The 25842-nt window shown below is 41.3% G+C and overlaps 1 protein-coding gene across 1 annotated transcript in view; it reads right to left on the reverse strand.

The window, feature by feature from the left end:
- LRMDA (leucine rich melanocyte differentiation associated) overlaps nt 1-25842 on the reverse strand; it is a 1143906-nt gene that overhangs the window by 183563 nt on the left and 934501 nt on the right. The window contains exon 6 of the mRNA XM_063133299.1: nt 12257-12341. Within this exon, the coding sequence (XP_062989369.1) occupies nt 12257-12341 (85 nt within the window). The remainder of the gene's footprint in view (nt 1-12256; nt 12342-25842) is intronic.

The following is a 25842-nucleotide window of genomic DNA, read 5'->3' on the forward strand; positions in this document are numbered from 1 at the left end:
TTTGCTGCAAATCCAAATTGTAGGGTCAATTGTAGTGGTAGTCAAGCTGTCTTTCATGGAAGCTTGCTCACCATTGCTAATCTTTTTGGAAAAGCTTCCAATGACCCCATGATTCCCTGGAACACAATTTGAACGTCGCTGAGATGTATTTCCTGCTACTACTTTATACAATTGTTCTTGCACCCTAATTCTAACCATTTGTGAGCATTGCATTAATTTATGACAGCATGCACAATCCTACGTTATTTAATCGTAAGTCTCAAAAAAGTGCTTTAGCTGGGTTGGCAAGAAATCATGGATCATCCCCTTTCTTTCTCAAAGCTTCAGACTTATGGCTAAAATTCAGAAAGGTAGATGACTTCACCAATTGAAAGCATTTTCTCATTTCAAATCTATTAACTGATTTTCTTTCCAGAGCGCCTCAAGAAACATTTCATCCAAGTTCTCAGCAAAGCCTCTGAGAGCGTTTATGTACATTTCGAAGCCCGTTCACCCATTCCTCATTCCACATGACTGCATGCTCCCATCATTATTATACACAAGACAGTGGTACATTTTTATGCCAAAGTTTTAACAGCCTACAGTATCCTGATAGAAATCCAACATTCCTTTGAAGCACAGACAAGAAACTGTTGAGCTTAGAAAGTGACAGCAACATGAATCCAGTGACCCAAATAAATGTATGTTTTGAACCATATTAAGTCAAGGGTCAGAATCAAAACCAACTGCAATGTATTAAACATTCAGTAACATCTGTGTGGTTTCTTGAAAAATGCAGACACAGAAATAGACTCTCACCACTGTTGTATAAGTAAGTTAAGCTCTGTTCAAGCTGTCTTCAGCACTCCATCCAAACTCAAGGGGTGCAAATATACTTACTACAGGATGTGCACTGGAGGAAGAAAGACGGGAGGGGAGGGAGCAGGAAAGACAGAGGGATTAAACTGAGGTGATCTGGCTGAATGTCGTCCTAAGTAGTTCACTCGAGTTTCCATAGCCCTTTACTTTAAATCCTTATTTTCAAATGCTAATATGTTTATATTTAGCTTGGCAAAATGTGCTGTTCCGGTTTGGAAACTGATGATCTCTGCTAGATTTATTATTGTTTTATTCTGTATTTTGTCATCTTGTTTTAACGATCGCTGCAAATGGTTAAACCCTTTTCGGTTAATCAATGAACTATATTGATTGACTTGTCCCCATGCTAATGATCACGTTAAGCCTAGTTCTCACTGGGGATAAACTTGTGTCTCAGCAGTACCACTTCTGACAGGGGCGGGATAGGAAGAATTACTCAAAACGGAATACTCCATCATAAAAAAACAACCAACCAAAACAAAAAACGAACAAAAACTAGCCTTACCATCTCAGGGAGACCGCTAAGCGGGAGCACTTTTTTTTTTTTAATGTAGAAAGAATTTAATGAATTGAATTAGAAAAAATGGATCAATGAATAAGTTTTTATCAAATGTTGTAATATACAAGGGGTCTTATTAACTGTTAGTCATATATAATATATCTGTATATTGTTTTTAAATTTTAAATCATAAATTTTAAGTAATGTCTGTTTGTTTTTAATGATTATGTGATTTTTTGAAATGGTCAGAAGACTTATTCAATAAAGGTATTCAATGGTATTCATTGGTACTTGAACAATGACGCACGGGATCCCAGGGACAGGGAGGGACGCTCCCTCCATTTCCCAGGGATAACTGGGAGGGGTTTTAGCCCGATTTTCCCCACGGTCCTGGGATCATTCCGAGACCGCGGGAGATGTGGGCGGCCATCCTGGTTTCATCCCGGCTTGTTGCGAGTAAACGTGAGGAGCCAGGAACCGGGCATGGGGCCCGGAGCTCTTGAGGTGCTCTGTGACCATCAGGGGTGGGGTGGGGGAGCAGGTTTTTTTGTTTTTCCCCTACCTTTGGCGAAGGAGTGCCTGTGCGCTCCTCTCCTGTTGTTGTTGTTTTAAAAAAATGGTGGCCGTGCCATCCTTCTGGATGTTCTGGGACACCCAGGGAGGATCATGGAAGCCAGTAAGTCCATGATCCCCCCTACACCCTTGTGATGTAGACATGCCCACAGTCTCTGTGTGATGGAAATGGTCTGTCTAAACCCTTAAGCAAATAGCTCAGAAAGCAGTGAAAGTGCATTCAAACCACTTCCACTGCACTTTTTCAAATATACAACAGCCCTATGCAAGTGTTCAACCCCCACACCCTGTGCAGGGTTCTAAATTGCGTAGGGAGCCTATGTATTTACAACAGTCTGCCCACTTCAGATCTGAGTTCTCCAACATGTGTAAGACAACAGGGTGAGGGCAGCGAGGGTAGCAGTAGGAATCACATGGGGGTTAATCCAGACTGCCTGGACAGGGCTTTTGTGCCTTTACAGTGGGTAGGGATGAGACTTCAGAGTTCTGCCATGCTCCTGCCTCTCCCGTGATTAGTGAAACTGCAAATCATTCAAAATTAAAACACACACACACACGTAAATGTAGTTAATAAACGCAGGTCATAGATTTTTTTATTTTTCTCAGTGAATAATTTAAAACTGCTATGTGAACTTTTCTTTTTCTTTTTCTTTTGCATGGTGTATATTGCTCTGGTTTTGAGGAAGGCCTAGTAGTTACAATAAAGAATTAATCAGCCATGGATGAGGGTTTTAGCAGGAGTTTGAGGCCTTAGTTAGACCTAAGATTTATCCCGGGATCGTCCCAGGGTCATCCCTGTTCATGTAAATGACAGGAGCAGACAGGGATGACCCCGGGACAATCCCAGGATAAACCTTAGGTCTAGCTAAGGCCTGAGAAGGAAAAACATGAGTTTTAAATGATATAGATGAAATATTGGGCATGTTTAGCCTGGAGAAGAGAAGATTGAGGGGAGACATGATAGCACTCTTCAAATACTTAAAAGGTTGTCACACAGAGGAGGGCCAGGATCTCTTCTCGATCCTCCCAGAGTGCAGGACACGGAATAATGGGCTCAAGTTATAGGAAGCCAGATTCCGGCTGGACAAGGGAAAAACTTCCTGACTGTTAGAGCAGTACGACAATGGAATCAGTTACCTAGGGAGGTTGTGGGCTCTCCCACACTAGAGGCCTTCAAGAGGCAGCTGGACAACCATCTGTCAGGGATGCTTTAGGGTGGATTCCTGCATTGAGCAGGGGGTTGGACTCGATGGCCTTGTAGGCCCCTTCCAACTCTGCTATTCTATGATTCTATGATTCTATTTATTTATTTAATATTGATTTGAAACACACCCCTCCCCTCAGTGAGTGCTTGAGGCAATTTACGATAAAACCATAAGAAGAATAAAATACAGAAATTTCAACAACCTAAAAACAAAGCCAATAAACAGATTGCTATAGAAAAAGCCCTGTCTCAAGTCCCTACCAACTTCACCTCTCTAGGAGGCAGGACACGTAACAGGGCCTCAGATGATTAATGCAGATTCTGGACAGGTTCATACCAGAGGAAAGAGTCGTTCAGATCCCTCGGCCCCAAGCTGTTCAGCGTCTTATAGGCAAGAGCCAGCATTCTGAACTGGGCTTGGAAACAAACAGAAAGCCAATGAAGCTTCATCAAGACTGGCATTACAGAGTCTAATAAAACACATACTAGACAACAGCCTGGCCCCCATGTTTTGTGCTAGCTTTAGTTCTGAGCAAGTAGTAGCATTACATAGCAACTCTAAATACTTCATGATTTCATGCCAGATTTGTTGCCATTTTGTGAGATACTACTTTAGTAGTCACTGGGGGGAAAGGGTGCAGGAAAAACAATACAGCCTTGCAAATATGCTATGGAAAACCAGCAAAACAAGAATCCTTGGTATTCACAACTACTTCTGCTTGAAATGGAAGACCAATATATTTTCACCACTTACATTTGCTCCTTATTCATCTCATTGTGCCATATTAAATGTGTTAAAGCAAGTACTTCCTATTTATAGTCCTTGATTAAACGTATTTTATGATTCCTCAGGTTAACTAAATGATAAAAAAACTACCCACGGAATATATATATATAGGATGGCACACATTAAGGAACTTCACATAGATATACAGAAAAATCAATTGCTAAGCATAAAGTGCAGCTCACATTAAGGAAACTACAAACTCTGACTAATTATGATAAGTTGGTATGTAAATTAGTCTGAATCAATTTCAATCTTAAATAGGTAAACCTCTGGCTGTAAACTGGGAGAGGAACCCAACAACTGTATCAACAACAACCACTATAGTAACAATTGACAGCGATAGCATGAGCAGGATAAATAGCTTTTAGAAAGCAGAACCCACCCAGCCTCTTTTGCATATTTTTTATTATTATTATTTAGAAGGAATTAAGTTTCGCAGGGTGGAAGAGGCACATTATTCTTGAATCCTCTGAGCAAAGATTTCTTCCAAATCCCCAAAGCGCACATCTCACCTTTTTGCATTGAAAGGGACACAATCCTCTCTTTGCTGACAAAATTTCTGGGGGTGGCCTGGACAGCTCCAGCCCTACCATGGGTTCAAATCCCAAGCAAAGTCACACTCAAACCCATTGAGGGGGGATTGTGCCAGGCAGAAAGGAACTTAACACTAGGCCAAGTTCAAGTGGCCGACTTTAGAGAAGGCAGTCCTCCATTTGAAGAGCTGCAGAGGATACCGGTTTGAAGGTATCCTCTATTTGAAAGGCTAGGTACAGGCTAACTCCAGTTTAAAGACGAAGAACCGTAAAAAGGGTTAGCCATCAAAAGTTAGAACCTGGACAATTATAGTTATCTAAATTTGGATCTATACATATACATTGGCATATGCATATGTTATGCAAATTTGTGCCCTCTTTTGTCCTCTTTTCTTGGTGATGTGTAGGTAGCCTCCTTTTTCACTTCAGCCAATACTACATGAGGACAGTGAAACTGCACAATGCTTGGACTTCATCAGTTTGTGTATCATGCATATCCCATCCCCCATTTCAATATGCAGACACTGCTTCTTATTTATTTATTTATTTATTTATTACATTTTTATACCGCCCAATAGCCGAAGCTCTCTGGGCGGTTCACAAAAATTAAAACCATAATAAAACAACCAACATGTTAAAAGCACAATTACAAAAATTGTAATTCTTATATTGATACACATGTATTCTGGTCCTTAGAACTGTTTTATAGCTGGTTGCTCCAATTACACATGGCAACTGGGCAGATTTAGAATTTTGAAAGTATTTCGTGGGCATTCTTACAAAAAGGGTGCCAGGGTTGGCGTGGCCAGTCACAAAACACTTATTTCCCAGGAAGCTGTCCCAGCTAGGAAGTTGTCCCAAACAGGAAGGAGAGTGGAGGATCACGTGCCATTGCATTTACAATGCGACAGGGAATACAACGATAGAAGACTGCACATTGAAAGCTAACAACGGTGCAGAAGGGTTATAACGGTAAGGTAAAACGGAACATAATTCACCTATAAAACGTTATAACTAACCAGTCATGTGATCAGTGATGCGATCAAAGCCCTATGTACCATTATAGGTACAATAGTGTAGATTCCCCCTAAAAGAAAAATAACCTACATACAATGTAGAAGATGATTCTGAGCTCAGAAATAGACAAACTAATAGCAATGTAACTATCAGCCTTTATTTGATTCTGTTGCTACAGATTTTTTTAAAAAAAGGTCTTCCATGGGAATTTCATGGATGGATAGAATAGCTATTATCAAAATGAACATTATACCAAGGATATTGTTCATTTTTGAAAATGCGAGTACCATCAAAAACATAAAAGAAATTATTCTGAGCTCCAAAATACAAATCCACTCTTTTCAGCCCAAATAAATATGGTGTGAAGGGTAGCACTTCACAATGTAGCACACCAGACTCCTAGTTAATTTAACAGATAAATGAATAAATAAATAAAAACAGGCAGGGGTCCTGGTGGGTGCCAAGAGAGTAGGCTTACTGGTTCCCACGGACATCACACTGGAGGCCCCAGTATCTGGGGCCTGTTCTTTAATCAATTATCAGTTCATAAGAGGGCCTGTTCTCTTATCCCATAATGCTACATGGGGAACACTGCCAACAGCTTTTTGAAAATCCATCCAGGTATCTAGAGTCTAATGGAAGATCCCATCTACACAGCTGTTGACACGCTAAACAAAAATTCTAAGTTTGGTGAGGCAAGTTAAATTCTAAGCACAGCTAGCTGCGAGACTAGATATTTCTGAAGAATTCTATCAGTGAGAAACAAGAGGAAGCGAATGGCATTTAAAACTAATCATTCTTAGAAATTAATGTATATTTAACTAAAATTATAGATAAGGTTACAAACGTTCATTTTGCTTGATCAAGAAACAGTATAGTATAGCAATATATAATATAATAAAATATAAATATAATATATTTTATTTATTTATTTATTTATTTATTTAGTACATTTTTATACCACCCAATAGCTGAAGCTCTCTGGGCGGGTCACAAAAATTAAAAACCATGAAGAGCATAAAAACAACCAACAAATTTAAAAAATATATACACACACACATACATACAGTACAGGATTTCCCTGTGATATAAAGAAAGGTACGGTAGTTGAAGATGAGCTATTGGAGGCTAATGTACATGGAACCTTTACAAGTTTTAACAAGGTCGCTGGTTACTCCAGCAATTAACCTTCTGGCTGAACATTTAAAGAAAAATGGCATTTCACTATTTCTTCTTGTAGCAGAATTACTTTAACAGAATTGCTGATAAATATCCAGAACTTGCATATTGAATTTCTCCATGTTCAAATGCAACAAATCCTTCCCATTCTCACATGCACAACCTATGTGCTTAAAACCTAGCAAAAATCTTAGTAGGGAAGTTGGGAAATTGTAATGATTTAGCGGTTCGGATTCTAAGTCACTCTTTCTCATGCCACCAAATCATGAAAAGACACCACGATAGAGCGTTCTGCAACCTGTGTGTGCTGCCAAAAAGAAAGCAGTAGGCACCTTACATTGGTCAGAGACAGAAACAGGTGTTAGTATACACATATTGAATGTGTAGTTGAGGAGCAGGACTGCATAGCTAGCCACACACACACACACACACACACACACACACACAATGTGAGCAAGTCCCTCTGGGTATGACCCACGACACCTGATGTTCAGCTGGACATGTGAAAAGGGGATCTACACGTACACAGCATATGTGTGTGTGTGCAGCTGAGGGGTCCCAACCATGTTGAAGTCCCTATGTTCATACAACACAGTATTGTTGTCTCTACCTGTCTCCACCTAGAGCTTTGGCTATGGGGCGGTATATAAATGCAATAAATAATAAATAAATACATAAATTCAATCCTCAAATCCATGATCCTTGTGAGTCCTTCCTGCAGGCTCTTTCACTTTTCTAAGATATGTGAGGGAGAGAAACGGAGGCAGAGGGGGGACAGCACGTGGCAGGGAAGTGACCACTAGGATCTTGGTGGGGACCAACTTGGAATAAGGCCTGGATTAAAATAATTATTTTAAAGTAATTTGTTTTAATCAGACTTGTTTAGAATTAAATCCAGGAGAGGTCACCTATCACCTAACTACTTCTGAAACACCCCTCATTTTAAATATAAGTTTATCGTGTGTTCAGGAAACAGGTCAAAGATTGCAAACTAAACTGAGTAGGAAAAGTGTAGCTTCCTTTATATATTTTTCCCTTTGTTCTAAATGAGGGGGAAAACGAAGTGGAAATTGTGAAAATGTGGCCAAAGACAGATGAGTTGGTTCTGTTTTTCCTCCTTTTGAGCCCCAAGCAGAGTTAATTTACAGCTGCCTTAAGCTGCTCACAAGAGATTCAGGCTCTTATAAACAAGCCCCTCTGGAGATGAACAAAGGCAGTGGTCAGTCTCTCCCTTAGCTTCGGGTTGCAAAGAATTCCCAAAAAGCTGCCAATATTTACATATGCAATAGCTGATTCAATCTTTTATGTGTGTTCGAGACCATTCAGGGAATAGAAAAACCTTAGGAGTGGAATTCCAAAATGGCATGTTTATGTGTTTCATTCTTTTCTTGGTACACTCTTGACTCCAATTAAGAGTGCTTTAGGGTTTGTGAGCTCAGAGAACTTCCTTGTATTCTAAAGAAAAAGTTGATGGCTCACATACTGTCTTCCAGCAGAATGTTCCAAACCCAATTCACAACACCTGGATTTCTGGAAATCATCCCTTAATTATTATTTCCTTGAGAATATATACATGTGAACTGTCAAAGTGCGCCAGCAGTGGCTTGCTTACCTGACCCATGGATAATTTTCTCTCCTCTCATTCACTTAGAGCGCAAACTAGCCAAACATAAATACTTTCAGCTTGATTTCAAACTAGCTTAACTGTCTCCCACAGAAAACACAGGGACTTGATACTTTGGCTGGACTGTGCCTAAACACTTCAGGGAACATTATCCACTGATTTTAATTTATATAAATATATATATTAGCAAAATGAATAATATGAACCACCTAAAAACCAGAGAACCTCAGACTTAGTAAAATCATAAAACCTACTGGTGCACAGTTACCATATATATACAGGACTATTTGGACCTTTTGGACAATAAGCTGTAGAGTTAAAAGGGTACTCTTGGCTGGTCATAGAAATCATGCAAATATATTCTTTTCCCAACTTTTTTCAACATAGGGCATGTCTACACCAGCCCAAATCCCGGGATCATCCTGGGATGGTTCCCGGGCATCCCAAAGCCACACAGGGGATCCCGGGAGCAGGCAGGGACAATTCCTCCATTTTCCTCGGATAACCCTTAGGTGTAGAAAGGGCCATAGGGAGAGCGGCCTTATACTGAGTCAGACCCTTGGTCTACCTAGCCCAGTATTTTGAATACTGACTGGCAGCAATGGCTGTTCAGGGTTTCAGACAAGGTTCTTTCCTCACCCTGGGGAAAGAAACTGGGACCTTCTGCATGCAAACCATGTGCTCTGTCATTAAACTTTGGCCCCTCCCCTCAAAACTTCTTTATTCAGCACCACATAATCCAATAAAGCAAACTTAACAGCAAAAGAAATAACAGTAAATATAATTATATAATAGCAAAGAACCTCTCTGAAGTTAGATGAACATTGACAAATCAATTCCAATATCTGATAAAACATTCCCATTTTATTTACAAGTCATTAATAGCTATTTTCTTCTTTACATCTAACTATATAGGTTGGCTTTACCATTTCAGCAACTGACTAATAATCCTGCTTGTGAAGATACTCAGCAACTTTTCCATTTAGCTGCCAATTCTATTCTGCCACATTTAAAACATCTAGGGCCAATTCCAAATGCCTATTTTCAACCGAGGCAATCAAGCATCAATATAGCATAATTACTAGATTCACTGAAAGTATATATCCCATCACTCTTAATTCCCAAATCTTAATTTTAGAACAAGACCATTAAGCGGGAAAATAGTCAGCATTTACTACTGGAGTCAGATCCCCATCTGATCTGGAACTCATGAACTCTTCATATTAAGTGCAATTTTACAGCAAGGACCATGATACCGTTTATTTATTTTACGTTCGCACCCCCAAACAAGAATATTCAGACAAAGCTTGCAGACTCCCAAGCTCGCAATCATGTTCACAAAATGAGTTCCCCAGAAAAATGCACGCTTTAAAAAATTACACATTTTGAAAAATAATAATACACACTTTCACGCTATAGTCAATGGGCAAAAGTATGCATTTGGGTAGCTAAATGTGCACTTTTCCTGTTCGTACAAACAAAGCTCACATTCAGGAACGGGAACTTGGTGGAAGTCATATAACCCCAACAAGCCTGAGCCCTGCTGATTCACCTATAATTAACGCCCACTGGGGCCAGATCTACACCTAGCAGGATATAACACGTTGAGCAGGGGGTTGGACTCAATGGCCTTTTAGGTCCCTTCCAACTCTGCTGTTCTATGATTCTATGAAAACAGCTTGAAAAGTGTATATGGAGCGTGTCCTGGGCCCCAACAGTTGTCAATATTGTTATAAACTGTTTTAAAGCAGTAGTGTAGATCATGCCCAGGTATCTCTCCATTTCCTTTCCCCCTTTCCCAGGCATCCCTTGGCTTCATAGAGCCTGGAGGCAGAGGCCCTGCTCTTCTCCATCCTCTCCCTCTTCAGTTAACTCCCTGGTGACCTCACTGCCTCAACTGGTCTGAGCCCACAAAAGCTGCACATGCTTGCCTGGTGACTTCCCTTCTCCTTCCCTTCGACCCCCCTGAACTCTTCTTTCCTATCACCATTCCTGACCACCTCCCAGGGAGTCCACCCCCACTCCTTCCCAAAGTTGCTCCACGCATTCGTATTTTGTGACTACTTCTTTTATCTTTGTTTAGAAAATTCAGTGAGTATTACATTCGCACACTGAAAGGTATATCCATTCTGATAATGGTGTTATTTCATTTGGAGTTGTTCTCTTCTCTTAAGAAAAAAAAATCTAGCTTAAAAAAAATGACTTCTCTCTCCCATATCCACCTTTTTTTTATATTTCTGGAGAATTTTAGGATGCAACCACTTCAAAGCATAATTCCAAAACGAACACGTCCTCATTTCTTCCCACTTAAGATATGCAATAAAATTTCAGAGCTCAAATTTTACAATGAATTGGATTGGATGCCAAGATGATACTGGGTTACCCCAGGATCTGAGCCAATGCTGAGGTTTAAACTTCCTTCTCGAGAGCTCTAGCGGAAGGACTTATTAGCCAAAGCAGAGCGGCAAGATATTTTCCACATGGCTCATCTCTTGCCTCCCCCTCCACTTTAGGGAAAAAGGAAAAGAACCTCTCATGCAAGCACTTGAGTCATTGCTGACTCCTAGAGGGACGCCTGCTTTCGCTGACATTTTCTTGGCAGACTTTGTACCGGGGTTGGTTTGCCATTGCCTTCCCCAGTCACGGTTACCTTTCCCCCAGCTAGCTGGGTGCTCATTTTACCGACCTCAGAAGGATGGAAGGCTGAGTCGACCTGAGCCAGCTGCCTGAGAACCAGCTTCCGCTGGGATCAAACTCAGGCCGTGGGGAGAGTTTCGGCTGCAGTAACTGCTGCTTACCACTCTGCGCCACATGAGGCTTTACATTTTAAAACATCCCCTTTTCCAGTATGTTCTTCCAGTTTCTGTTTTTCTATGGGAGCCTGAGAGATAGGCACCAAGACATGCATAATAAACTTATCTTGAAAAGAGCATGTGAAAGGAAGCACTGATGATCAACTAGTAGAAGCTTAGATTTTTTTTTAATTGGAAGTGCTACCAGATGTCACCAGCAGGTGCCACCCTTGAGTTCCTGAGACCTTTGCCCCTTCTGGATTTATGTGGTATTTTTAAACGTTTAAAGCTTTACATTATGTTTTGTCATGTTTTATTCTATGGTTGGGCAGTATAAAAATGTAGTAAATACATTTTTAAAAATGTATTTTTTTTAACTCCCACCCCATGAGTTTCAAGATCTGAACCTCAGGAGACTTAGCAATCCTAGATCCAAAGAGCTAAACAGGTATAATATTGGAACTTTTTTGTGTATCCCCATAAAAGCATGGCTGGTGCCATGACCTCCATTGGGAAATTAGGAACTCTGTATAATGAGCAAATAAGCAGATGCCTAAGTAACTTTCACCTTTTGAAAATAAAAATGAGGTGTTCAAAATATTTCCTTTATCGCAGGTGCAATTGTTCAACAGTTTAATGAAGAACGTTTTCCAGCATACAGTCCATTTTTTTCATTTGCAATGCCCATTTTAAACAAAGAAAATGTAACACTGGTCCTTCTTCTACTCTTTCATGATAAAAGAGAAGAATGATAAGACAAATTAATGGTATGCAAATGTGTACTGAGGTAAAAAAAATAAATCATAACTTCAACTGTTAAACTACAAAATAAATATATTTTAGCATTTTGTTTACTAGTAGCGCTTACAAAGTGTCTCAAAATTATCAGGGAAGTATGCAATTGTCTATTTAGCGATATATAACTTAATCATATTTTTGTTGAAGTTGCTAAGTGTTATTTAATAGAATCATTTGCTTTCCCAGTAGAGTACCTCTGAAGCCTGTTTAATATGTTAAAACTCTAATTTTGCCAAGTACACTCTTCTCATCAAGAGCTCAAAAGAGTGGAGTATTCTCTCTGGAGTGCCAGCCGAGCAGTAATGAACTCTAATGGCCATACAATAAAGTTTATCTCCTTGTAGCTATGAATAACAATACATTTTTCCTCATGTGTGTGTGTGTGTGTTTACCTCTGTGGTTGGTGAGGTCTCTTGATCCAGATGGCAATGGTGTATAGTGCACTCGAGGAGATACGGAAGCACCACCAGCTGAGACCTGCAAGAAGAGTACATTTAATAATCTGATATTCATATGTAAAACTCATACAGATGCCAAAGTACAAGGCATAAGATTAGATATAAAACTAAGTTTATAACCCTGATGCTGCAAAGCCCAGAAAGCTTCGGCTATGGGGCGGTACATAAATGTAATAAATAAATATTTATATAAATAAATAAATAAAATAAAGTACTGAGAACTCTGATTTGATCTGTCAGAGTATGTTTCAAGTGACCCACATGGTGTGCAATCTCTCATCACTTATATTTTTAAAGGTATCCCCCTACCCACTCTCATTTTAAGGTTCCTGGCCTTTTCTCATTATTTATTTATTTATTTATTTATTTTAAATATTTATATCCCGCCCTATATCACTAAGATCTCAGGGCAGCACACAGATAAAAACATACAGTATAAAACAATAAATATACACAGTTAAAAACAAATTAAACCATAATCCAAGTTAAAACAATATATAATTTAAAAGCAATAGATGCAGTTAAAACAGTTAAAACAATGTGCCAGTGAGTTTAACCATCAACGGCTTTGTTAAAAAGCCATGGTTTTACTTGGCGTCAAGATGCAAGCAATGTTGGTGCCAATCGGGCCTCCAAGGGGTGCCACCACAGAGAAAGCCCTCTCCCTTGTCCCATCATAGCGTATATGTTGCATTGGTGGGATGCGGAGAAGGGCTCCTCCAACAGATCTAAGGTCTCCGGCAGGCATATATAAGGAGAGGCGCTCTCTCAAGTATCGAGGTCCCAAGCCGTTTTCCCCACTTAGATCTTCCTTTCTTCACCCTTGATCTCTTGACCTTCACTGAAGCCTCTTCATACCTTATCATACAGTTACCCAAAGCTTCTTGCCACAGTACTGTGCTAACGTCATATTTGTGCTTCTTTTCCAGCAGTCATAGGTTTACACATAGACCTTGTTCACCTGCAGCCTGTAACACTTCAGGCTGCAGGTGAAGACTAACAGGATTGAATTTATTTATTTCATTTCCATACCGCCCAATAGCCAAAGCTCTCTGGGTGGTTCACGAAAGTTAAAGCCATCATACGCAAATCAAGTATAAAACAAACAACAGTATAAAACAACCAATCAGTATAAAAGCACAATAAAAATACTATATAAAAGCACAACCAGGATAAATCCTAGCAGCAATGGAAAGATTTATACAGATTTAAAACAGCAAGGTTAAAAGACTATGATAAACTGTTAAAATACTAGGAGAACAAGAACGTCTTCACCTGGTGCAGAAAAAATATAATTTAGGTGCCAGGCGAACCTCTCTAGAGAGCTCATTCCACAGCTGGGGTGCCACAGCAGAGAAGGCCCTCCTCCTGGTAGCCACCTGCCTCAACTCCTTTGGCAGGGGTTCATGGAGAAGTATCCCTGAAGATGATCTTAGTGTCCAGGCAGGCACATATGGGAGGAGGCATTCCTTCAGTTAACCTGGTCCTTAGGGTGACCATATTTGGGAAACCAAAAAAGAGGACACCTAGTGTGTGGGGGGGAAGCAGCTTTCTGAGTCCTGCAGAAAGTACGTTATTCCCCCGCCACCTTAAAGAACCCGATTGGAGTGGAGGAGGGGAAAGGATTTCATTCTGCACCACCACCATCCACTCCAATTGGGGCCTTTTCTATAATGTCCACGAATGACCCACTTTCCCCTTTAAGACCTCAATTGGAGCTCAGGGTGGGGGAATGATGTGCCTCAAGAAAGCATGTCATTCACTCCTGCCATGCTAATGGCAGCCTTAAAGAGGAAGGTGTGTCATTCCAGGACATTATTGAAAATTATAGAAAATCCCCCCTGACACCATGAAAAGAACAAAAACCAGGACAAATCCGGGGAAATCCTGACAGTTGGTCACCCTATGGTCCTAAGCCGTTTAGGGCTTTGAAAGTTAATACCAGTATTTTGAATCTGGCCTGGACCTGGACTGACAGAAAGTGAAGCTTCACCATACACACAAATCTCTTGCTCTTAAAATGCCTCCCCCCCCCCCGCGCACACACATATTTTCCTTTTCTTACAATTCCATCTTGATTGTATCTAGCACCAGCCATTGAATCATCCTGTAAAACTTGTCTCTGTATTGTGTGCACGCAACTCATAAGTGCGCGCACACATGGACCGACACACCTGAAATGGCACACCCACAAAATCTGCCATCAGTTTGGGGGGACTGGGGTATGAGTCCGGCTGATCTGGTGAACACTGCTGTATTTAGGCTGGAGAGTATCAGAGTCTTGCTATTTACTGTGTTACTCTGTACAGCACCATGTACATTGATGGTGCTATATAAATAAATAATAATAATAATAATAATAATAATAATAATAATAATAATAATAATAAATAGCTCCGACTCTTCTAGCTGCAGCTTCGACTTCTGGATTTGACCCCATAGGCAAGATTAACTATTCTCAAAATATAAATTATACGGAATACATTAGATAAAATAAACTATAAGGACAGAACTAATTTGTAGCAATAAATATCAAATTCTGTTATAGAGTTTATTCGACTCTCCCCTAAAAACACTTAATAATAGGTCTAAATTATTATTTCTTTAATCCACACACACACACATACACACACACGGGCAAAATTAGTTCCCTGAGGCATTTTAGAACTTACTTTATTTACTGACATTCTGGTGAGCAATATCTTGATATTACTAAAGTTCATTTTTAAAACAAAGTTTTATTTGTAAATCTGTATCATTCTAATAGATATTCCTTTAAAAGATGTTTTAATATTAGACCAGCTGCTATAGCAATGCTTTTAGACAGGAGCTACAAGGTGAATGTTAAGCGACCGAACCCAGGTAACCAGTCCTGGAAAGATAATTACACCTATTGATCATTAAACCCATCCTTACTTGTGTTGTGAAAGTATACAGTTTTTAAAATGAAAACTGTTCCAATACAAGAATAGTTTTGCTTATTCTGAGGATTATTGTCTAAAACTACACATGAGCGCTTGTTAGTTCATCCAACACCGCTCCTTCCCTAACTCTCCTGTGCATGGTACCTCAGTTTGTTTGTTTATTTATTTATTACAGTTTTATACTGCCCAATAGCCGGAGCTCTTTGGGCAGTTCACAGAAATTAAAACCATAATAAAACAACCAATAGTCTAAAAACACAAATACAAAATACAATATAAAAAGCACAACCGGGATAAAACCACGCAGCAAAAATTGATATAGGTTAAAATATGGAATTAAAACAGCAAAGTTTAAATTTAAGTTAATAGGTGTTAAAATACTGAGAAAATAAAAACGTCTTCAGCTGGCAACGGAAGGAATACAGTGTAGGCGCCAGCTGAACCTCTCTGGGGAGCTCGTTCCACAGCCGGGGTGCCACAGCGGAGAAAGCCCTCCTCCTAATAGCCACCTGCCTCACTTCCTTTGGCAGGGGCTCACGGAGAAGGACCCATGTGGATGATCTTAAGGTCTGGGCAAGCACATATGGGAGGAGGCGTTCCTTCAAATAGCCTGGCCCCAAGCTGTTTAGGGCTTTGAATGTTAGTACCAGCACTTTGAATCGGTCCCGGACCTGGACTGGCAGCCAATGAAGTTGTAAAAGGACTGGCGTAATGTGATCTCGCCAGCCAGTCCCTGTTAGTAAATGGGCTGCCCTGTTTTGTACCAGCTGAAGTTTCCAGACCGTTTTCAAAGGCAGCCCCACATATAACGCGTCGCAGTAATCCAAACGAGAAGCTATCAGAGCATGGATAACTGTAGCTAGGCTATCTCTGTCCAGATAAGGGTGTAGATGGTATATCAACCTAAGCTGATAAAAGGTGCTCTTTGCCACTGAGTTCACCTGTGCCTCAAGTGACAGTTCTGGATCCAGTTTAAAAAAAACTGGCCATTGGGCAGATCAGCTACCCAGGAGAACAGGAGGAAAGTAGGGAATATTGGATTTGCTTCCTCCCCTCTGTTTGCCGATTGGTACATTTGCCAATATTTTGACTGGCCTAGGCTTTCACGGCCATAGCTTAGGCTTTCACAGTTTGACAGCAGCGTCCATCCAATTCAAGGTGTTACCTTTAAAGCCCCAAATGCCCTAGATCTTGAAGGAGCACCTTTCTCCCCCACCCCCACCCCATATGCCTTCCCACCCACTGAAGTTGGCAGGTTTGGTAAGCTGAGTTTTTGTTTTGTTTTGTGCATTATTGCTTCTACTGAATCATGATTATTCCCCCTGTTTTATTCGTATTGTTGTTGTGTTTGGTTTTTGTATTTTGAACAGAAAAACATATATGCATAATAATAACAGTAATCATATTTTAAAAGATTAAGATAGCCAAGCAATACATATCCCATCAAAATCAACTGGATTTAAGACGGGCTTACATGGGTTGTATCCATTGGTGACTTTGTACTAATGTAAAGCACTTTCTCTCACTCAAGTTGGGGCATTGATTTTTTGCTAGTCTCCCCTCTCCTTCTGTGCCATATCCCATTCTGTTATGGGGTGGAGTGGGGGGTCTCCCAAGCCTCAGGAAGAGCTTTTGGGGTGGGTGAATGGAAGGCTTAAGTGAGAAAAGTGAATCAGTGAAAATCGGGTGCCCTGACTTCTGTATGCAAAAGTACTTTCCGCTAAGGCGAAACAACCACCAAATGCAACCCAAATATTGGTTTTTCCACTATGAATTTTGGCACAGTCAAAACATTTGTGGGCACTCCTTGCAAAAACACACACACATATCTCTTTGGCCACAGCTAGACCTAAGGTTTATCCTGGGATCATCCAGGGTTCGCTCCTGCCTGAGCACTGGATCCCCTGTGTGTCACTAGATGAACAGGTTTGACCCCTGGACGATCCAGGAATAAACCTTAGGTCTAGCTATGGCCTTTATTTGCACTGGCTTCAATGACATCATTTGACCAAATCCAAATTGGCTGTGGAGCATCCGTACAGTGCTTTTCCCTTTAATGGTCAATGCATATCACATACATAGGGTTAACTTTGCTGGACTAATGATGATGTCAATTATCCTATCAATACAATCTTGCCATTTATTTGATGAAACTTATACACACAGTAAGGCAAAGCTTTACATATAAATCCTCAGGCTTGTCTCTAGATGAACCTGGTTTAGCTTCATGAATGTCTCCCAGCCAAAACTAAAATCCCACACCACCACCACACCTCTTCAGTGTTGCTGCTCACTTCATATTTTCTCCCCTCAGCTCTTCCCCACATCTAATTCTACAAACCGCTCAAGGCACATTTCTGTCTGCTGTTTGCTATGTTAATTTACTCTGCAGGTGTACATCCAAAGCAGTTGCGTTAGTAAACTGACCACAACCAGATTAATTTTATTTATTTATTTACACTTTATGCATTTTAAAAATTATACCCTGCTACTTGGCTCTCTAGGGGATTCTTTTTTAAAATAAAAAAGCCCCACACACATAATGTCTAATGTAACTTTTAGATTCATAATGGATGTGGTTGTATTTATTATAGAACAGCTGTAAGTCAATGACGTTTGCACACCAATCCTATGTAGGTCAATCTAAGTCCCACTGAGTTCAGACATAATTGCAGCCCAAGCAGCATTTGCTTTGGAGATGGCCATGGGGGAAAGACAAGGAAAGCTAGTGTGCATGTATATATGTTACGATTGTTGTTGTTGTTGTTATTAAAAATAGTATTATTATTTTTAAAATTTCCCAATATACAAAATAGGGACAGCATCTTATTAAGGATAGGACTCAGATAACGAGGACAGTGGCACTTGGATCATGTGCTAACTTTCACCTGTAGCAACCAAGGTGAATTTAAAACATTCAGCCCATCCTGGCTTTATATTGCCCACCAGCAGACAAGTCTGTGAATCTAAAATGGTATGCAAAACACAGGTGCATTCACTGCACTGTATTTTGACTTTGTCTGCAAATTCAGGGTAGTATGTTTAAGCTTTTGTCACTTATTTAAAGAATGACCTACCCCCCACTCCAAGTTTCTCCAACGGATCAAAAAAGATGATGCAGCTCCATTTTAGACCTTTCAGATATTTTCTGTCTGCTCAAGGGCTCTTAGTTGAAACCCTGATAATAGCAAAGATTTCTCTTCAGTACTTTTAATCTCAATTTAGGCTGTTGACAGTTTGATGATAGCTTTTCTTAAAATTACTGGAAGGAAACTCTGCCTTTTCAGCAAATACCACTGACAGATCAAAATTCAAGAACTACTAAAAAGGATACTGGAGTGAAGGGACAATTTAGCTTTATTTTCCATGTTAAGAAAAGCAAGAACAGAAGGGTTTCTTACAGGCCTTTTGCTGCCTTTCGGTACATAATTCCCTGTCAAGGATACAAGAGTCTCATTACCTCCCCACTAAGTGTTCAGTTACAAATGCTAGTTAATTCCACATTAAGACTATTTTGCACAAATGACAATTGGCTGCAAAATCTTAATTCAAGTAATGTGAATAGTCTACGTAGAAAGCAAAAAAGAGCAACTGCAGTTTCTCATTTTTAACTACCGAATGACATTGTGCCCTTACCAATTTTCCAAAAGTGAATTGTAAAGACGCATTACAATTCTTTAATATTTGCCACAATATTTTGATACAGAAAGGATTGACATGTGACAGCTCATGTCTACAGATAGTTCTGACAGCCACATCTGAAGTTTCAGTTACACTGCAGAAATGACCTTGAATGAATCTTGATGAAAGATACAAAGAAAAAAAGAGGGTGCAACCAGAAATTAAACGTTATCTCTCCTGCCTAAGAGAACAAATGGTATAGTAAGAATGTTTTAGCTAGTGATGGAGAATTAATCTGGATTAATTTCCCAAATGTGCTCTCTGGATGCCCAGAAAATGCATGCATTCACAATTAGCTCCAAATCCTTCTCGCCACTTCCATGCCACCTCCAATGAGTAATGTGAAGCAGGGCCCTAGAAGCTGAAGCTTTCATCAAAGTCCAACTGCTTCACAGCGGCCTTGGCTTCTTAGCACTGAAGGTGAGTTAGGGCATGGTGTAAGAAAACACACGTGAAAGATCAACTCAGTATGTAAGAGTTCACCAAAGGGATCAACAAACTTCTAAGAACTTTTCAAAAGCTTCCCCCCCCCCCTCATTTATTGCATTATGTTAGAAAATGTAAAACATGAGCATTTGTGGAAATGTTGCAATGAGTTGATCAAGGAATTCGCAAACTCACATAAACAGTAAGGAACAATAAAAGACAACTAGACATTCTGAAGTCTAAAATCAACAGATGTAAAAGTAACTGAATACAAAAAAATATCCAGTCCAGGTGGAAACTCATTAGCAGCACCATCCAAAGTACATGCCTACGGACATGGGAACAAAGCAGGGGTAGTGATGTGCAAAATACCTCTGAGAAACTGAGATTATTCCCTTGAAATGGTCAGCACTTTTGTCTGAACGCTACTGTTATCCCCTGTCACACACCACACACACACACACACACTTCAAATTTCACATTTGGGAAATACCTGGTGGCAACTTGGGGATGGAGGTGGAATCTGCTGAAATTACATTCTATAGGTATGCTTTGAGGTGGATTTCTGCATTGAGCAGGGGGTTGGACTCGATGGCCTTATAGGACCCTTCCAACTCTACTAGTCTAGGATTCTATGATTCTACATGAGAACCCACATGACTTTAAGCCAGTAAAACATGTAATTTAAAGACCTCAAGAAGGCTTCCAAAAAGGCTTCCAATATGCCTACAATTGCATACATATTTAAACGGCTTGGAAATGTATCATGTTTGTAGGAGCAACATGCTAAGAAGGGCTGGGACCAAATGGCAGATATGCAGCCTCTGCTGCCACCGACAGCTCTACTTCTCCTCCTCCTCATCATCATCTTCCTCCCCCTCCTCCCCCCTCCAGTGTTTAATAAAGCAAAGTGTTTGATATGACATTTGCAAGTTTTGCCATTCCACTAGAACTCGCAGTGGGGATAATGGTCACGTCAGTCATTTCACCTAACTAAACCTTTATATTGGAAAGAGGAGGAGACATGGAGCTGTTGGTTTTCAGTGGCAGCCCTAACGTGAATTTCTAACCTGAGTGTAAAGGGCAAATTAAATTCTAGCCTTAAACAAGAAGTCTCTCGAAAGGCTACTTTTTCAACCGCCCTGCAAGATCTGAAATGGAAATGCCCTTTAAAAATGTTGTGATCGTTTTATTTTCACTTCAGCGATGGCAATTGCTTATGAAAAGTTAGATTCTGTCAAACCGTTTGTCTTGCTTTATAGGATACAATGTTGCTATATTCCAAGGAGACCTGTTAACGGCTGGTATCTTTCCATGTGCTGCAGCTAGCGGTTATGCTGCTGCCGTGTTCTTCTACCTTTGACTCTTTAAATATTTATCCAGGATATGTGAGAAATTGTGCTCATTTCTATGGCACGCTATAAATTCTTCACACATGCACACACATCAATAACCATAATAGTCACTAATATATTGCACCTGACAAAATTTTACAACACAGGAAGAAGAGCAGTAAGTCAACATCCTCTCCGAAAAGGATTCAGAGCATGGAATGAGCACTTACAGAAAGGACATTGAAAATCATTAATTGTGCACGCACGCACACAAAACCCTCATTTCCAGCACTGAATATATTAACCATGACACAGTTTTAATTAGAAGGAGCCAGTGTGGTGCAATGGATAGTGTCAGACATGTAGTTGGAACACTTTGGGCTCAAACTGATGCATAGCCAGGACTCTGGTTCTTGAACGAGGAATGCAAAGCTACTATAGACTGCGTGTGCTTAGGCGTCAGAATCCACTTTGGCTGCTGCAAGGCTATGCAACTGCAGCCCACGTGACTGACATGTAGTATGAAGCATCAGGTTTGGCCAGGCCAGTAAAAACGCTAGAAGCTTCTCTTTGCTTAGGACAGCGGTTCTCAACCTGTGGGTCGGGACCCCTTTGGGGGTCGAACGACCCTTTCACAGGGGTCGCCTAAGACCATTGGAAAACACATATTTCCGATAGTCTTAAGAAACTGTATTGACTGAAATATGTCATGTATCATCTTTTGTATTATTAAAATTATTGTTATGTATTATTTTCATTAGCAAACCATCCCATGACAATGGATCGTGTAGAGAAGAACGAAAATAATTTTATGGTTGGGGGTCACCACAACATGAGGAACTGTATTAAAGGGTCGCGGCATTAGGAAGGTTGAGAACCACTGGCTTAGGACAATAGACAAACCACCAGGCCTAGTCCTACTATTAGGCAGAGTGAGACGGTTGCTTCAGGGAGCTGGCTTTGGATGTGATGAAAAGGTAGCAAATTGATAGTTACTTCTTATTGTTTTATTTTACTGCCAAAGATGTGGAGATGATTTTCTGTCGTGGTTATCAAAATAATTTGGCTGGCCTTGGATACCTTTACTGGAGGGGCACATTTCCTGTTCATCCTCAGGCAGCAAAAGTTCTTGGACTTGCCATAAAATAATAATAAATATCATAGAATCATAGTATCATAGAATAGCAGAGTTGGAAGGGGCCTACAAGGCCATCGAGTCCAACCCCCTGCTCAATGCAGGAATCCACCCTAAAGCATCCCTGACAGATGGCTGTCCAACTGCCTCTTGAATGCCTCCAGTGTGGGAGAGCCCACAACCTCCCTAGATAACTGATTCCATTGTCGTACTGCTCTAACAGTCAGGAAGGTTTTCCTGATGTCCAGCTGGAATCTGGCTTCCTTTAACTTGAACCCGTTATTCCATGTCCTGCACTCTGGGAGGATCAAGAAAAGATCCTGGCCCTCCTCTGTGTGACAATCTTTGAAGTATTTGAAGAGTGCTATCATGTCTCCCCTCACTCTTCTCTTCTCCAGGCTAAACATGCCCAGTTGTTTCAGTCTCTCTTCATAGGGCTTTGTTTCCAGACCCCTGATCATCCTGGTTGCCCTCCTCTGGACACGCTCCAGCTTGTCTGCGTCCTTCTTGAATTGTGGAGCCCAGAACTGGGTGCAATACTCTAGATGAGGCCTAACCAGGGCCGAATAGAGAGGATCCAGTACCTCACGCGATTTGGAAGCTATACTTCTATTAATGCACCCCAAAATAGCATTTGCCTTTCTTGCAGCCATATCGCTCTGTTGGCTCATATTCAGCTTGTGATCTACAACAATTCCAAGATCCTTCTCGTTTGTAGTATTGCTGAGCCAAGTATCCCCATCTTGTAACTGCTACCTTTTTAGGACACCTAAAAACAGCTCCCTGAGGCAGCTGTCTCACTCGGCTTGGCCTAGTGGTTTGCTCCAGCTTCTTGCTCTTACATCCGACCTCAGGGATTCTGAATTGGAGACCCTCTGGATCTTGCTTTGGATATGACACCTCCATCCTCAGTTTGATTGTGACATTTGGATGCCCATGGGCAAGTCACTTTCTCTCAGCACAAAGGGTTGTTATGAGGGAAAGATCGGGTAACCCTTTGCTGCCTCTGATCTCTCCATGCGAATATCAGGATGCAAATGTGATGAAATAACAATTAAATAAACACAAGAAAATCAGGATAGCTGCCCTATATTTTTTTTTAAAAAAAAAACCCTACGCAGTAGCTACAGACTCATTCCAATATAAACATTTCTCTAGAATCTAAAGTCTTGCAATTCAGTTGAACAAGTACCCTATAAGACAACAGTTTCACAATGCATTGAGCACTTATGTCATACTTGCTCATTTCTAATGTGTATAGCTTATGTGAGGGGCCCTAATTGGAAAGTCTTCTGTCTGGTTTTAGCGGCATGTAGTTTTCCCCCCCTTTTATTAAAGAGAAACTGAAAGAATCTAGCGTTTATCTCTTTGGAATAAAAAAGAAAATGTGGTTTATCTTTTGCTTACCATAAGCTGGATCCAGGCTAGTCATACTTACGGTCATTGAAGTCATTGAGATTTAAGTTAGCCATAACGAAATTTATTTTAATTGATTTTAGTGGTTTTATTCTGACTAAGTTTAGATCCAACCCTGTATTAATGCACATTTCTTTATATCACCCCAGGACAACCCAACCATTTGTGCAAATGCGATTTCTCCCTCTCATCTATGAAGTGAAAGTAATCAGTATTCCACCAATGTATCGTGTGAGTATAGATCTAAAAAAATGAAGATCTAGCTCAGCAAATAAAAGGTGACTTACTAGAAAGGTGGGGTAGTATGATGGCGAATGTATTTTTGTGAACCGCCCAGAGAGCTTTGGCTATTGGGTGGGCGGTATAAAAATGTAATCAATGAATAAATAAATAAAATGTGAGAAATCTCACCTCAGCCATGAACTCGCCAGATGGTTTAGGCAAGTCACTAACTCATCCCTCAACAGCCACCCGGGATTGCAAGTAATTTGTACTACAGAGTTATTGAAAGAATGTGAGATGATATAGGCCACAGCTAGACCTAAGGTTTATCCTGGGATCATCCAGGGTTCGCCCCTGCCTGAGCACTGGATCCCCTGTGTGTCACCTAGATGAACAGGTTTGACCCCTGGATGATCCAGGGATAAACCTTAGGTCTAGCTAGCTATGGCCATAGTTACAGTGCATTGGACACTGAAAAAGGTGATGCTGTTATTATCAGTAGTAAAATATGAGTTGATTATACTTATATCCCACTTTTCCTTTACAAAAGCTCACGGTGGCTAACTTGGAGCTCCAGGCACAGATTAGCTCCAAATCTGTTTAGGGCTAGGTGATCTCTAATTGTTTACAGGGCCAGGAAGATCAGGAAAATCCCAAGCATGAACCACAACCCCACCTCACGCGTGGACCGGGGGCGTTGCTAGACCTACCGGGTGTTCCGTCGTTGAGGAGCGGTGAAAGCGGCTTTTCCCGTTCAGCCGTGACGCCTCATGCTCCACACCTGCCTTCAATTTGTGGCGGAAGTTTGCGCCGGTTGTGCTGCTGCCGCCGCGAGAACGGTTGCGCAGCCACACCGGCCTGATTGCCGCGGCTTTTTTTTTCGCTTGCTGCACGGTTTGCGCACGTCCGAAAGACCGCAAACTTGCGCAGCCGTCAGCGATGCCGCCGCCGGCCCTGGCGGCGGCAGCGGCGGCAGTGCCAGTGCCAGCTGAAGTGCTGCTGGTGCTGTTGAGGGTCAACATTGATGCGCTCACTTCCTGATGGGGGTCGTGGCGGGTGTCATATGACCCGAGGTCAATCGTCTGCATGGCCACTCTGTGCCTACATCTCCCATCATGCCTCTGAGGTGTCGGCGGCGATGACCGCCTCTGTGCCCTGTGCCCCATCCCAAGGAGCCAACCCACATCTGGCCGTAGCCATGGCAGCAGCCCACAAACAGCTCTGCCCTCTGCCAGCCTGGTACCCACACTAACAGGCAGCGTACAGCACCGCCATTATGCGGCCACGGTAGCTGCCCACCGCAAGGAGTCACCAGCCACTTTTCCGGTCCTCCGGTCCTGCGCAAACTGTCACTGGGGAAATAAAAAAAAAAAGCCGCTCCGCCGCGCTGCCCCAGCTGGCGGACTGCGCGCAAATGGCGGAGGCGGCTTGACCGAAGCCGCTGACCACTCCCCCTTAGCACGCCTTTTCCTGACCAGTGCCGACCGCAGTGACCTCACATCCTCCCACACGTACTCCGAATTACCGCGGGACAGCAGGAAAAGGCGCCCTAAAACTCACTTTTTTAAAGTCGGGAGAAAGAGGCTTCACCGCGGGATAACGGCGGATCCTCATGAACGTCATCTGGAAGCCTCGACGTGACTGCGGAAGGTAACGCGCGCTAGAGCCTCGTCTAGTAACGCCCCTGATGGCGCTTAGGAGATTATAACTACGCTTGTAATAATTTTCCAACGCTTTAAAGATCATCAATCAAAAATAGCCTCTTCAGGCCACAAAGGAATATCATCACGCTTTTCAAGTGTAAATTGTCACAACAGCCACAATCTTTTAAGACCATTCTGATTCTATGAACACAGAGCAACATATAGTTTTCTTTAAATCAAACTTCTAAAATATTCACAAAGTAGTCATCCACATTTTCCTTAGGCCACATTTGCAAACTTAGGACATGAATGGATGCCGAATTTCTCATTGGTTATTAATTAAAGATTTTTTTATGTTATTTGCTAAATTCACATTATTTATTTATTTATTTATTTATTTTATTTATTACATTTTTATACCGCCCAATAGCCGAAGCTCTCTGGGCGGTTCACAATTAACTCTTCATTTCTTAAAAAAGATCACCTGGCAACTGGTTACATAGGAGGCCCCCTCTTAGAAGTGTTGGCCCATGTCCCCCCGCCCCGAAAGACTAATATCCCCAGTAACTAGCTTTTATATTTACAGTTCATAATTTGGGCATTGCCAGGTTATTTGAAAGCCTGTAGTCTCCCTTACGAGCCTGCCCGTGCTTTGAGATCTTCTGGAGAGGCCCTTCTTTCAGTCCCACCATCTTCACAGGCGCGCTTCTCAGTGGTTGCTCCAGTGCTTTGGAACTCT

Source organism: Elgaria multicarinata, chromosome 8 (genome assembly GCF_023053635.1).
Source record: "Elgaria multicarinata webbii isolate HBS135686 ecotype San Diego chromosome 8, rElgMul1.1.pri, whole genome shotgun sequence".
NCBI lineage: Eukaryota > Metazoa > Chordata > Lepidosauria > Squamata > Anguidae > Elgaria > Elgaria multicarinata.